Here is a 13,666-nt window from a genome sequence, read left to right as displayed (position 1 = left end):
CGCTCGAACCATATCCTCTACCTCCGCCCTCTCGAAAAAGAACATCAATTCAAAAGAAAAAAAAAAGAAAAAAAGAGAAAAAAAAAAGGGCCGCTGGTCTAGTGGTATGATTCTCGCTTAGGGTCCACCCTGAGTTTGTTGATTGCTTTGGTAGTCGACAAAAAAAAATTGCGAGAGGTCCCGGGTTCAATCCCCGGGTGGCCCCCAAAATCCTTCTTTCTTTTGACTTTTTTTTTTTTTTTTCTTTCACATCCTATTTCCGCCTTTTAAATGAACTCCACTGGGGGGCGGCGGGCGGCTTGGTTTTTTGTTTGTTTCTTGTCAGGTTCAGAGTTATGGTGGTTGGAGCTGTCTGCTCGAGTGAGACGTTCGAGGGGTTCGAATAGGGGCCTCTTCCTCCACCTACTCTCCTCTTGCCCGCACTTGCATACAACACAGTCCACAAAGGAGTCGTAAATCCAACATGTATTTCTTCGTTGCCGTCAAGACATGAGCAAACAACAAGACAAAAAAAAAACATTTCACAAAACATTGTATTCAACACCATCCATCCACCATCTCCCGGACCAATATACAAACTTACACTAAAACGAAACAATTTTTTTTACACAACTATTCATACCACCCTCTCTCACCACTCCTCCCCACAGCTGCCCCAATTTCTGTATAAAAAAAACAAGGGGCAACAACAAACAAACAAACAATCAAACACAAACAGCTACAAAAAGAAAATGTTTAAATGTGCGAGTGTGTATCGTTTCAATTCCTCTGGGGCATTCCCCCCTCCTCCTCTCATCTTCTCATGTTCCCCTCAACCCCTTTACTTCCATCTCAACCTTCCCCTCAACCCGATCAGTTTTCTTTCTTTCTTCCCCCCCCTCCTAATTTCCCGTTTTCCCAAGACCTCGACGCCGTGCTTTCATGCTGTTGTAGTGTGTGTGTGTGTGTGTGTGTGTGTTATGCCAAACTACTAAAACTAGGGTAAAAAACCTCCTCCTCCCCACAACCCAGGCAAACAAACACACCACATCACTCTCTCATCCCTCACATTTGGTATATAAAAATATTAAAAGCAGCAACCCCAAACTCATCATCCCACCGCGAGCCTTTTTTTCCTATTTTAGTAGACACGCTTGAAAGGAGGAACGGGCTTGCACTCGTTCTCGTCGAGGGTGGTACCAATAACACGGCGGTACTTGAGGTCGACCTTGCCGTGGGGCTTCTGCCAGGTGAGGGTGTGCTTCATCCAGTTCTCGTCGTCACGGTCGGGGTAGTCCTCGCGGGCGTGGGCGCCACGAGACTCCTTGCGGTTGGCGGCGGCGGTGGCGGTTTGGACGCTGTAGAGTCAATCGTTAGCCTATGTGTTTTCTCTGCTTCAATCCCTCAGAAAATACGTACGCGCAAGTGAGCAGGTTGCGGAGCTCAAGGGTCTCAACAAGGTCAGAGTTCCAGATCATGCTGCGGTCCTTGATGCCAACCTGGGAGAAGGTCTGGTCGACCTGGTTGATCTTCTCAACACCCTCGTCAAGGGACTCCTGGGTGCGGAAGACGGAGACGTCGCGCTGCATGGTCTTCTGCATGGCAAGACGGATCTCGGCGGTGCTCTTGGGGCCGTCAGCAGTGCGGATCTTGTCGAGCATCTCAATCTCGGCGGCACCGGCATCAGCCTCAACGGGCTTCAACTTGGCGCCGGGGGTGAAGTTGTCACGGATGGTGTGGGCAACGGCGCGGCCGAAAACGACCAAGTCGAGGAGAGAGTTGGCACCCAGACGGTTAGCACCGTGGACAGACACGCAAGCAGCCTCACCGCACGCGAAGAGACCGGGAACGACCTTGTCGTTGCCAGACTCGTCGACGGTAAGAACCTCACCAGTGTAGCGAGTGGGGATACCACCCATGTTGTAGTGGACGGTGGGAAGGACGGGGATGGGCTGCTTGCGGACATCAACACCGGCGAAAATGCCGGCCGTCTCAGAGATACCGGGGAGACGCTCGGCAAGAATCTCGGCGGGAAGGTGGCTGAGCTGGAGGTAGATGTGATCCTTCTCGGCACCGACACCACGGCCGTCACGGATCTCCATGGTCATGGAGCGGGAGACGACGTCACGAGAGGCAAGATCCTTGGCGGTAGGGGCATATCTCTCCATGAAACGCTCACCCTCGGAGTTGAGGAGGTAGCCACCCTCACCACGAGCACCCTCAGTGATCAGGCAGCCGGCACCATAGATACCGGTAGGGTGGAACTGGACAAACTCGAGATCCTGGTTGGGGAGACCAGCACGGGCAACCATGGCCATACCGTCACCGGTGCAGGTGTGGGCCGAAGTGCAAGAGAAGTAGGCGCGGCCGTAACCGCCGGTGGCGAGAACGGTGTTGTTGGCGAGGAAGCGGTGGAGGGTACCATCTTCCTGGTTGTAGGCGAGAACACCGCGGCACTCACCATCCTGCATGATCAGGTCGATGGCGAAGTACTCGATGAAGTAGTTGGTGTTGTGACGGAGAGACTGGCCGTAGAGAGTGTGGAGAAGAGCGTGACCGGTACGATCGGCAGCAGCGCAGCAACGGTAAGCCTGGCCGCCCTTGCCGTACTCCTTGGACTGACCACCAAAAGCACGCTGGTAACTGTTGTTGAGTTGACATGTCAGCTTCTTGGCCATCTCCATTCTGCCTCTTGAAGTCTACTCACATCTTGCCGTCCTCGGTTCTGGAGAAGGGGCAGCCATAGTTCTCAAGCTCGATGATAGAAGCGGGAGCCTCGCGGGTCATGTAATGAATAGCGTCCTGGTCACCGAGCCAGTCGGAGCCCTTCACTGTGTCGTACATGTGCCATCTCCAGTCGTCCTTGTGCATGTTGCCGAGGGCAGCGTTGATGCCACCCTGGGCAGCGACTGTGTGACTTCTCGTGGGGAAGAGCTTGGAAATGCAGGCAGTGTTGAAGCCGGCCTCAGCGAGACCGAAGGCGGCACGGAGACCGGCACCACCGGCACCAACAACGATCGCATCGTACTCATGGTCCTACAAGCAAAGAAAGCGTTCAATGTGTCAACTGGCCGTGTTCCCTCATTACTAGCTCTTGGGTCTCCCCCCTCCTTTCCCCCCGCTTCCACCTCCAAAAGCCGGGAATCGATCTCTCGAGGGTAATAGGGGGGAGGAGGAGGTTGTGTTCGACGGGAGGGAAGAACATACGATGACAGGGTACTTGCTGCTGACGAATGGCGATGCCTCCTTCGCCCGGAGGGGCCCGTTGGCGATAACGCGGGCTGCGAGAGTCAGTCCATCTGGTGTTTCGCAAATTGCCAAAAATGCAATATAACGGTGTATATATAGACAGCTGACTCACCGGCTGGTCTAGTTGTGGAAAAAGCCCTCTGTGTAGGAGTTCTGAGAGCGCGAGGAAGCTATTCCCGACCGTCGTCAGTCCAACTTTTTCCAAATCACCTCGGCATTCACGGGCTTGCGCCTTAACACAACCCCCCAATTGCCGAATGCAAACAAACAGCTTCTTCTCTTTCAGCAAACAAAAAGGCAAAACTCACCGCCGGCGCCGCGGCTAACCTTCTCCAAGCCATTGAGGATGCCATCGTCGTCTAAAAAAGAGAGGAGAGGGGGGGGTGGGTGCGGGGGGGTATAACAGAGGGAGGGGAGAAGTCGTGTTCCTCTTGAAATGCTTCAAAATATTTGAGCTTCTTTCAAATGGACGACATGCACAGACCGGTCCTGCGAACAGGCAAAGCAAGCAGCTTCGCTCCCGGCTGGCTCCTTCGATGATTCCACGACCCGAAGCACCAAAGGCTGTTCCAGCCTCGATCGACCAATCAGCGCCTGTTGATTACCCGAGTTGCCGACACCAAACCCAGCAACCAGTTCCGCAGTGCCCCTCCATAATTCCTGGGCTGACGTCCCCCCGCCTGGCGGCTGGCAGAACCAACCAGTGGCCAATCGTGTGTTTAGCTTTCGCCTTCATCCACCAGCTGGTCGGCCTGATTCCGAATCTCCTTGCGACCATCGCCAACTCTCTTTCAGACCCCAGGCAGCCTTGAGATCCTGAAGAATCCCCAAAGATGCCCTCCATCGCCCTGTTCTGCTTCCGTCACTGGTTGTGTCTGGCCGTGTGTCTGTCCTGTCCGAATTTGGATCATCTGCATATCACACACGCGGTGTAACTCCCATATCTGTCTCATGCTGCTGTCCTCTTTGCCACGCTTCAAGCTCTCACCGGATACAGAAACCGGGAAAAGCATGTGCGGGTCTACCAAGCCGCTCTTCGGACGGCGGACATCCTCGGCTTGTAGTGACATGAATACAAGCAAAAGTAGCCCGGCGCCCTGCCCGGCCGTTGGGTGACATGCATGCTACAACTGCCTATAGGGAGCCTCGGATTTATAATTCAGGGGTTGGCACCGTTACCTGGTGCAATGACAGTCAACAGTAAACAAAATATTAAACTGATCTGTTAGATTGGGACGACCGCCGTCCCCCACCAACGCCACCAAAAAGCTATCGCTTCTTCAACTACATGGAGATAAATAGGAAAGAATGTATCCCCCTTTACCCTCCTATTGCCTTACCCTCAACAACAAGCCTCTTAACACTGTAGCAAAGATCCCATCTATCACCCCTCTAAATACTCCACCTCACCTCATACCCCCCCAAAAACCAGTCCAGATGCCCATGATGACACCTCCCCTCCCAAGTCCCGTGCCCCCAACTGCACATGCCCACCCCCCTCCTCCCCAAAATGCCACCGCCTCATCCTACTCAGCAAGCACCATCCTCAACATCACCAAAAAGTTCTCCTTCAGCTTGTGCACCTCCTCCACCTGAGGCTTCTCCGGCTCCCCGGCATTCCTCCTCAGCCGATCCTGCCTCCTCGCCCTCCTCCTCCTCTCTGCCTCAATCGGATCCATTTCATCCTCAATCTCCAGCTCCGCCTCCGACTCCGAATCGTCATCATACGCCATATCCTCCAAATCATCCTCATTCAACCCAAAATCACTCGATTTGAACGCCATCGGCACCCCATCCACCATCCCCGGGCCACCCCCTTCCGCAGCCATCTTCTGCCTAGTCTTGTCGTGATGCCACTTCTTTCTGGCCTCCTGCCAGGCAATCAACTTGTCAATCTCCTCAATGGCCTTGTCCTTGTCGACAACTCCAGTGCTGACACCCCCTTCAAACAAGGCGTTGATATCCAGACTGCCGTTCTTGGGGCCATGCCTCAAAAACTCCAGAATGCCCTCAATCCACCCCATCAGCTGCGTGAAAAGCCCATTGTCGTGCGTGTGAACCTCGTGGACAAACTTGTAAAAATTGTGCTCATGCCGCTGGCAAAGGTCGATGAAGGCTTGCACGGTCTGGTTAGGGTCTGCAGAAGCGTCTTGGTCTCGGCACTTTTCAACGACCTGTTTCCAACTGTCAGCCATCTCCTCGTCATCATCATCATCAGCAACAACAGTAAAACTTACCTGAATCAAATCATCCACAAACGCCGCAAAATCCGTCACACTGTTATACACATTCGCCGACTTGTACACCCTCACAAGCGGCTCGTAAAAGATCGTAAACAAATCCCTAAACAGCTGCAGCGTCACCGGCTCCTCAATCAGGTTCAGCATCATCGCCTTGTCCCTCTGCCGCATGTGCAGCTTCAGCAACTGCTTCAGATACGAAAACAGCTGCGCCCCCTGCTTCAGCTCCTCGTCCACGTTCTCCACCGCGCTGTTGAACGCCACATACGCATTATACAGTCTCTCAATCTGGGCCGGCTTCAGCGCCGGCTTGAGCAAGTCACTCCTCAAAATCACCACTATGACATCAATCTGCTCTGCCTCGGCCTCTTCCCGGATGGCCACCTTGACCTGCTCCTCCGAGTCGCTGTAAGCCTTGAGCTTGTCGACAAAGACTTGGTCGTTGATCTTGGCTGCGAGCGCGTCGATAGAGCGCTGAAAGTTTCGGATGCCGTCGTTCAACGTGAGGGAGAATATCCTTTGCATCAACGACCGGGCGCCAAAGGGTTGGGCGAGGAAGATGTCCAGAATGTGGGACATGACGGCTGCTGGGTTGGCTATCCGGATGGCGTTCTTCATGAGAGTGTAGGGAATCAGAGAGTGAATCCTCTTCGCTTGGGCAAACAACTCTGGTGAGTTGTCTTCGGCGAGGAAGAGGTGATATATCGTAGCCGCAACTTCGATGCGTAGCCATTCGGCAAATTTCTGATATTGTAAGCTGAGGTCTTGAATCGTCTCCTTGTCCTTGATCTCCTTGAACAGCATCGTTAGGCCATTGCGTTCGACAATGTCTTGCCGAAATCTGTATAAAGTTAGCTTCCCTCCTGGCGGCGTCTCACGGCAAGCTTACTGTTCCATGTAAACATCCAACTCGGCCGCCCGTTTCCTCGCAATCTCATAGAAGCGCTTCTGTTCCTCCACCCGCTTCTTGTCCAAGTTCTTGCGACGGATGATATCCTCAACATCCGCATCCGTAAGCTTGGTAGCTTCACCTGTGAGGAACTCCTCAATTGACTTGGTAGTCGCTATTTGTGGGTTCTGAAGCAGCGAGCGCAAGAACGCACGCAGCGACACTCTCTGGTTTTCCCGCCACAATACGACGTTCTATCATGCTTTAGTCCTGGTCCCTGTGCTGCCCAGTCTCAACGGAAACTCACCTCTTCTTTCCTCGAGCCCAAAAACCCACCAGGGCTACTGGGTCTCCCATCCACCGAAACCCTCGGCGAAAGCCTTCCACTCCGTTGATCTATCAGGCACGTCGTTAACGCGCTGTTCCGTCGTGAACTCAATCGTGGTAGAGACGAACCTTTTACCGAAAGCAGTCTCGAACCCGTCTCGCTTTGGTGACTAAAGCTATCCCTCGCCGGGCTACTTGGCGGCAACTGCGTCGACACCGACGAGATCGAAGAAGCCTCCGAGTCCTTGTCTCCACTGACACTATCCGTCGTGGTCGTCGTATTGGATTTGTTCTTGTTTGGCAGCGTAGGCAGCACCTTTCCAGGCAGCTCAGTTCTCAGGTTCTTGTGCAGCTTGGCAAAGTCCCCGTATCTCCGGCCAATGTACTGCTCCATCCCGCCCTTGCGCTTGACTCGAAGCAGGAATTCCTGTTTTTCACCCTCATTAGCACTCGATGAACCACCCGAAAGGGGAACCCACGCCAACCAGGGGAAACCCACGGCATGCTTGTGTTGTCTGATATTCCTCCGGGCCGTCGTTATCCTGACCCCAGCAATATTGACATCCCACCCGTTCAGGTAGTTACCCTCGGGCATCGACGACAGAACACCCGTCTCAATCGCATTAGCATCGACAATCTCCAACTCCGAGAACCGAATCCTCTCCTCAAATCCGGAAGAAGTCGGCACGCCAGACACCATCATCAACTCCACCATCTTCTTCGCCTTCACAGCAAGCTTCCTCCTCTTGGTCTCTTCTAATCTGTCTTCCGATGAGGAAATCCCCTTGCTGGCGAACGATTCAAGAAACTAATACCCGTCACAAGTCAGCTTCCCCTCTACAAGACAATCACCAGCATCCCCAGAAAGGCCATCGCTCACCACTTGTAACTTATCCTGCCAAAACTCCTTCTCCCTCGCCTTGTCCAAAAACGGAAACTCCCGAATGTGGTGCACAAAGATATATCTCAGAATCGGCAGCTCCGAATCCAGCGGCGACACCTCCCCAAACGGCGACTTGAACGGCGCCCCGAATCGCCTCAGCGCCGTCGGCGAGTTGAGCTCCGAAACTTCCCATTGTACTTGCTGGGAAATAAGTTCGCGTTTGAGGTCTGCACAGAGAAGAAAAGAATCCCAGTGTTAGTTTATGCTTTCGAGGTGAAGAACATCACAACAACAAAAACTCACAATGCTCCTGCTTCCCCGTCAAAGTATGCGCAGGCGACGGTGGCCCAGACGACGCAACAGCAGTCCCCGAAGTCCTCACAGCAAGTGTAGTCTCCTTCTTCTTCTCCTCCCCCCCAGGGCGAACCGCATGCCCATTCGTCGTCCCCTTGTTTGTTGCATCCTCCGTAGAAGAAGCCATTGCAACAGCAACCACAGAAACCTCCCTTTAGCTAGCACCTCCAAATATTCCCGTCTATTGTGTCGCGCGCGTTCGAAAAGGTTCGGTCAAGAAGAACAAGATGCCCAGCAATGGAGTGCAAGGAAAGAAGGTAAGCCTTTCTTTCTTTCTATGAGGACCTGGAACCGCCCGCGTTGTGCTGAACAGGGGGTCGTCTTTCTGTGTGTTGTGTGATGAATTATGGTGGGGTAAGTGTCGTACACACTCAAGATTCCACCAAGCTCTTGGAATTCTCTTGGTACACAACACAGTCTTTGCCCAACAGAAATGACAGGTCCCAAAAATGGCGTTCAGCACGGCCGTGTGTGAAAGAAACGGCGGTACGTATGCGGCGCGCACAACAAACGTTCGCTTTCGGTTTTTGTTCGGTCGACGAGCGTAGGTGGCTGGCTGGCTGGCTGGCTGGCTGGCTGGTTGGCTTGTGGAAGAAGGAGCAGGCCAACAGTTTCCGAATGAACAGGCCTCAGCTGACGGAACAGCAATAGGTAGTAGCAAGAGGAACCTATATGTCTCTTCAAAATAAAAAGTATAATAGCAGCAAACACAAAAAGCCCGTTCGTCTCTCGGATACTCGACCGGCTCGCTCGTTCAATGGCGTAGGAATGAATGGAAGAAGAAGGGGTCCAATGTACAGTAAAATATGTAGGTACGGAGCAAACGGATACTTTTTTAAATGGAGATTGACACATGCATCCAGCATTCACCAAGCGCCTAACTTCCCCCCAGGGGTCCGGTGATGGAAATATTTCAAGATGACCACTGACCAACCACCACATCAACCTTGGAAAGCACGCGGCAGCAGCAGCAGCAGCAGCAGCAGCAACAGCAACAGCAACAAGGCTCAGCAGCACTTGGCAAAGCAGCAAGGACACAAATCTCTTGGAATCACCAACCGAACTAGAACACAAGCCGGCATCCAAGGCCCGAAAAGTACATTTCTCGCATTCTGTCGCACAAGAAGCTCTCCCTCCCAGGTGAGGCTTGGCACTCTAAACACCCCGCCAGTGCGACCGATGACGCATGTGGTCTGGTGGCGCGGGTGCCGCCAAGTCCACCCGTGATGACGTCCCCGCTGGGCTTTGCAACATTCAGGGCCCAGACTGCAAGCGCCCAACAGAAAAATGCTGTGCGGCCGGCAACTCTGCGCCGCTTTTCTACTTTCCAAGCAACCTTGGCCGCGCGTTTCTTCAACTTCCAATCTTGGCTTACTCATTCCATGATCCACTGCAGATTTCAAACAGAAGTTCAAGTCGAAACTGCCTGTTCCGAAATCCGATCCAACTGTGGAGCTATATAAGTGAGAGGCCTCACTATGGTGGGGAGTCATATCCTGGTAAGGTTGGAGCTCGCTTGTCCCAACTGCCGATATCCGATATGGTTGCTTCAAGGCAGGTCGACATAGCTGGGTAGAAACTAGGCTTCAAGAACCTCTTGATATGTACCTTGAACGGGAAACTGTATGTAATAAGGCAGGACTGCTTCTGTTACCAGGTAAGCTTGGGTATCAATGCAAAAATAGAAGCTCAAATGACCAAATCAAAGACATGCATGCTGTACTCCTTTTTCAACCCCTTTTCCCCTCCCTACAGCTCATCAAAAGCTCGCAGCATCTCGGTTGCGCGAGATGAGAGCTCAGAAGTTTCCGTCCAATTCAAACCAATCTTATCCTTTTGAGCAGCTGTAGAAACACCCTCCGAACCCCACTGGTTCGCCGCCGTGGCCGCCAGCTGCTTCACCTCCCCATCCCCAGGCTTCTCTCGGACATATTGGGCACTGATCATGAGCAAAATCAACACCAGGCCAACCGTGACAACAACCACCCACAGAGCCGTGAGCCGTTTCCTAACAGCCTCCCGCCACTCCCTGTCTGCGCGCTCCCAGCCCTCGATACGTGCTCGGACTACATCAACGCGCTCGCTCAGCGACTTGATGCTCTCCCGGCCTGTGCTGATGCGATTCTGTAACGACTCGATACGCTGCTGCTGGTCCTCAAAGTTACTGAGCGCATCCAGTTGCGAGGTGACATCCGCCACGAGTTCTTCGGCCTCAGCGCTGAAGCTGTTGTTGAGCTGGTTGGAGAGCTCCGCGAGCCCCTTGAGGGCCGCAATCGTGCTTTGAAGCGTCCCCAGCTTCTCCTCCACCGAATAGTACGTCTCGTCGAGGCGCCTAGTAGTCGTACTCGCAAAGGTTTCTAGTTCGTTAAGTGATCGTTGGAGTCCACTGGGAGAGTGTTGAGCCGCGGTTAGTCGTATGTGTGAGAAAGCGGATGGCAAAAGGCGAAAAGGAAAACCAACCTGTTTCTTACAGCTGCCTTTTGCTGCTCCTTCACCAAGTCAACCTCGGCCGAGGACTTCGTTATCGAGGCAGGCGCAGACGTCGACACAAGCGTTGGTCCATGACTGGCGGGCATCCCTTCGTCGTCGGCTGAGGCGTACAGAAGACTGGGTCGTCGACTTGGGTTTGGGCTAATGTTCGGGGTGCCTCCTGCAGATTTGGAAGAGACCTCGTAAGGTTGCGGTGACGGCCGTTGGAGTGACGTCGCGGACTGTGTTATGGGGCTGAGAGCGTCGCGCTCCCTTTCTCGGATGACGCGATGCGAGTGGTGACGATGGAGACGGATTGGCGACGATATCTCGGAGATGGAGCGAGTGATTTGGTGGCGCGGGCGCCCCGGGGAGGGGACTTTAGACGTCTCCACGGCATATTGAGACATCGTCCTGTGTTTAATTGGGCTGGGTGGCCGCCGTCGCACAACGATAGTCCCTGGTTTCGATGCAAGCTTGTGAAGTTAGGCGGGAGTCAAAAGCACCGTGGTGGCTGCATTTGGTGTCTGGGCGGGGTGGGGCACAACCTGGTTGGTTGACGGAAGGGATCAGCTGTGTGTCGTACCGGCATGTGATGGCGCCTCGCAGTCTAGCACATTCAGATAAGGCAGATTGGTATGCATTAGGTGGCAGTGGACTTTTTTGGGTTTAATAGATTCTCATAACATCTCACTGTCTATGTTGAGCCGTATACATGGATCCAAAGACGAGTAACCCTGGGACTTTCCATGTCCTAGAGCAACTCAGCCTGCCAACACAACCCGAGGGCAGGTCCAACGACAGTCTTGGGTTTGGAGAACGGTTGCCAGATTTTCGTCCAAGCAAGTCCCTACCCACACTATGTGATGATAGTGTAGACCTCACGACTGACCACCCCCTCACCCAGCCCTTTTCAGTTCCGTGTCGTCGTTTGTTGCTGGTGAGGGACGTCGGAGAGCCGCCCTTAGCAGTTGTGTCGATGTCGTTTCCAGGTTATCGACGACATTGTAGCGTAGGGGTATCGAATAAATCAAAAGGGTATCTTGCTCATCAACGCGATCACGAATTGATCAACTTGTTGCGCTTCTCCTTGCGCTTCAGCCTCTCCACCCGCTTCTTGTGCATCTTCTCGGCAATCTTTTCGTATCGTTCCTTCTCCTCCTTCGCCGCGCGCTTCGCCTTGAGGGCCTCCATTCGTGCCTGCAGATGGTGAGTTAGCTTGGACTGCCGACATATCCCGAGTTTGTGTAGAGCGATGCCCACCTTGCGCTCAGCCTCCTTTTCTTCCTTCATTTCCTTCTCCTTTGCCTTCATCGCTGCCTGGTCCGCTCTCAACTTGACGCGCGCCTCATACGAGGTCAAACCCTTGGTTGGGCGGAACGCCTTCTTTGGGGCATGCCATTGCTTGCCTGTGCTTGTTGTCAGCATTGTGATTTAGATTGGCCGTCGAGAAGAGGCTGAGAGATGGGAAATCGACAAACCATTTACGCGCATGCCCAAGGGCTTACTTGCGGTGGTCGCTGGCGCCGACGCCATCGTGGTTTCTGTTGTTGTCGCAGACATTGTTGATAGAGACTGATGCGGGGAGGATGAAGCACTGAAGAAGGACGCAGCTCCTCACCTACAGGTCAGCTCTTGAAGGCGGTCAACACATCTCGAGATTCTAAAAATTTGGGCGGCAGAATTTCCAATCTTTTGCGGGGCAGCCGTTTCCCTTGTGGGGCCCCCTGGTCCCAGATCTCTTGGCGAAGCATGTTGAAAGCCACATGTGGCTGTGCTCGTCCGCGGTACCCCTGCTTTCATCTCGCGCGATGTACGTAATCCGTAATTACGCTTTTCCAAACGACCGCAATTTCGTTCAGCAAACAATTCCATCGCCAATCCCAAAGTCCTTCCAATGTTCCGCAGCTCCGTTGCTTTTTTGCAGGGATCGATCGAAGTCATTCTCCACCACGGCGCGGAGGCGCGGGGTGAATGCGACGGCACCAGTCACGGAGCGGGCATCGAGTGGTGTAGGCCTTGTGGAGGGGTTCATGGTCTTGCTTTTCTCAATATTGAAACACGCAGCTCGATTCGAGGATTCCGTGGGTTGTTTAGTATTATTGTGCGAATTATTGTTCACAGCAATTCCCCAGGGAAATGAGAGCCATGTGTCAACACGGCCCGTCGAGATTCCCCTTAGCAGAGCCCTTTTATACGACTAGGAATACTCAGAATCACCCGACATTACTTTCATCAACTTTGGCATTCCATGACAGCCAACGACTGCGCAGTTCTGGCGCAAGACCAGAACAATGTTCAAAATTCTAGTTTGAGCCTCTTCAGTTATTCAGACCTGACCGCTCTCGCCCGGACTGGTTCGGCTTGGGTGTACAAAGCTTTGAGGCATTTCCTCGATGCCCCTTGCAAATAAACAAACGACAACCAACGAAAGTGTGCCTGTCTGACGAACAGGAGCATCCTTTGAGTTCGAGACGAACAGACTTTGGGTGTTCGTGGAATGGTACGCCAGTGACTTTCCGAGATGAGAGACCACAGCCGGCCCAGCCTTGTGTGGTTGTCACTTGTCAGCAACAATGGATGAGGCTTCGGGCTGTCAAACCATAAGCCCCGCCTGACATGTCATCCCCGCCAACTGTCCGGATGACAGGTGATGTTGTCCTGACACTCCTGCGAGCGAGATGGTGGTGCACGCATGCAGCAACTCGGTGTCGCCATCTGGGCCTTACGGCGTCCGGCTGAATGTGAGTGGCGCATGCAGAAAGATCCGTGCCCACCTGGCTAGTCGGGCGTTTCGAGCTCACAGTGGACGACGAGATCGATCTAGCGACAGGGTCTAGCGTCGGCCTTCTGCAGGCCTAGGGAGTTCTATCCAGAGTCGAACAGCGCATCAAAACAGCAACCTTTGAGCAACCAGGAGGAACCAAGCTCAGGGACCGACGAGATAGGATACCGATTGCATGCAGCAGTCGCGGGCGCCACCCAGGGCCTATGTCCGGTTCAAAGGCCGATCTGTATGACTGTCGAAGCGAGCCAGCATTCAATCATTGAGAGAGATGCATCAAACCTCAGATCGTGAGTGGAATCAAGTCCGAGCACAAGGCTGATATAGCCAGGCCAGATAAAATGTCCCAAAACCTCAACCTGCCTCGTGATAGTTAGTGATCAGGGCTTGGTTTGCCCTTCTTCTCTGTACTCTGCCACTTGACAGCATCAGAGGTAGAGAAGGCTCGATGTTCTTTGCCCTTCACCGCTCCCCGGTATGCACACACACCA

General features: G+C 53.4%; 4 protein-coding genes and 1 non-coding gene across 5 annotated transcripts; all 5 read right to left on the bottom strand.

Annotated features, from left to right (window-relative positions):
- Positions 1-87: 87 nt before the first annotated feature.
- On the bottom strand, positions 88-205 carry QC762_0007740. The gene has a single exon. It is a non-coding gene; the product is annotated as a tRNA-Pro (tRNA).
- A 380-nt stretch (positions 206-585) lies between these two features.
- Positions 586-4,168, bottom strand: SDH1 (succinate dehydrogenase flavoprotein subunit). Its single transcript, XM_062885350.1, has 6 exons — positions 3,537-4,168; positions 3,341-3,398; positions 3,187-3,260; positions 2,687-3,015; positions 1,399-2,622; positions 586-1,337 (listed from the first exon to the last, which is right to left on the bottom strand). Exons 1-6 carry the CDS (start codon positions 3,579-3,581, stop codon positions 1,121-1,123), a joined length of 1,947 nt encoding a protein of 648 aa, XP_062748306.1. The 5' UTR covers positions 3,582-4,168; the 3' UTR covers positions 586-1,120.
- Positions 4,169-4,413: 245 nt separating this feature from the next.
- Positions 4,414-6,365, bottom strand: QC762_109280 (uncharacterized protein; the record flags this gene model as incomplete). The annotated part of the gene is made up of 3 exons (XM_062885349.1): positions 4,414-5,402; positions 5,466-6,309; positions 6,358-6,365. The coding sequence occupies 3 exons, from the start codon at positions 6,363-6,365 to the stop codon at positions 4,755-4,757; spliced, it is 1,500 nt and encodes a 499-aa protein (XP_062748305.1). The 3' UTR covers positions 4,414-4,754.
- A 3,305-nt stretch (positions 6,366-9,670) lies between these two features.
- Positions 9,671-10,800, bottom strand: QC762_109270 (uncharacterized protein; the record flags this gene model as incomplete). Its single annotated transcript, XM_062885348.1, has 2 exons — positions 9,671-10,307; positions 10,382-10,800. The coding sequence occupies 2 exons, from the start codon at positions 10,798-10,800 to the stop codon at positions 9,671-9,673; spliced, it is 1,056 nt and encodes a 351-aa protein (XP_062748304.1).
- Positions 10,801-11,449: 649 nt separating this feature from the next.
- On the bottom strand, positions 11,450-12,270 carry CGR1_1 (rRNA-processing protein cgr1; the record flags this gene model as incomplete). Its single annotated transcript, XM_062885347.1, has 3 exons — positions 11,872-12,270; positions 11,654-11,799; positions 11,450-11,590 (listed from the first exon to the last, which is right to left on the bottom strand). The coding sequence occupies exons 1-3, from the start codon at positions 11,951-11,953 to the stop codon at positions 11,450-11,452; spliced, it is 369 nt and encodes a 122-aa protein (XP_062748303.1). The 5' UTR covers positions 11,954-12,270.
- Positions 12,271-13,666: the final 1,396 nt, after the last annotated feature.

This window comes from Podospora pseudocomata (assembly GCF_035222375.1).
Source record: "Podospora pseudocomata strain CBS 415.72m chromosome 1 map unlocalized CBS415.72m_1, whole genome shotgun sequence".
In the NCBI taxonomy this organism is placed as follows: domain Eukaryota; kingdom Fungi; phylum Ascomycota; class Sordariomycetes; order Sordariales; family Podosporaceae; genus Podospora; species Podospora pseudocomata.
Note: the sequence above shows the minus strand (reverse complement) of the source record. Positions and strands in the feature narration are given on the sequence as shown.

What these genes read in the sequence shown, in the direction of transcription:
- SDH1 (XM_062885350.1), bottom strand. Translation starts at nt 3,581, where the DNA reads ATGGCATCCTCAATGGCTTGGAGAAGGTTAGCCGCGGCGCCGGCG. An exon ending in GGTTAGCCGCGGCGCCGGCG is followed by an intron (nt 3,399 to 3,536) that starts GTGAGTTTTGCC and finishes GGTCGGGAATAG; the next exon opens with CTTCCTCGCGCTCTCAGAAC. An exon ending in TTCCACAACTAGACCAGCCG is followed by an intron (nt 3,261 to 3,340) that starts GTGAGTCAGCTG and finishes TGACTCTCGCAG; the next exon opens with CCCGCGTTATCGCCAACGGG.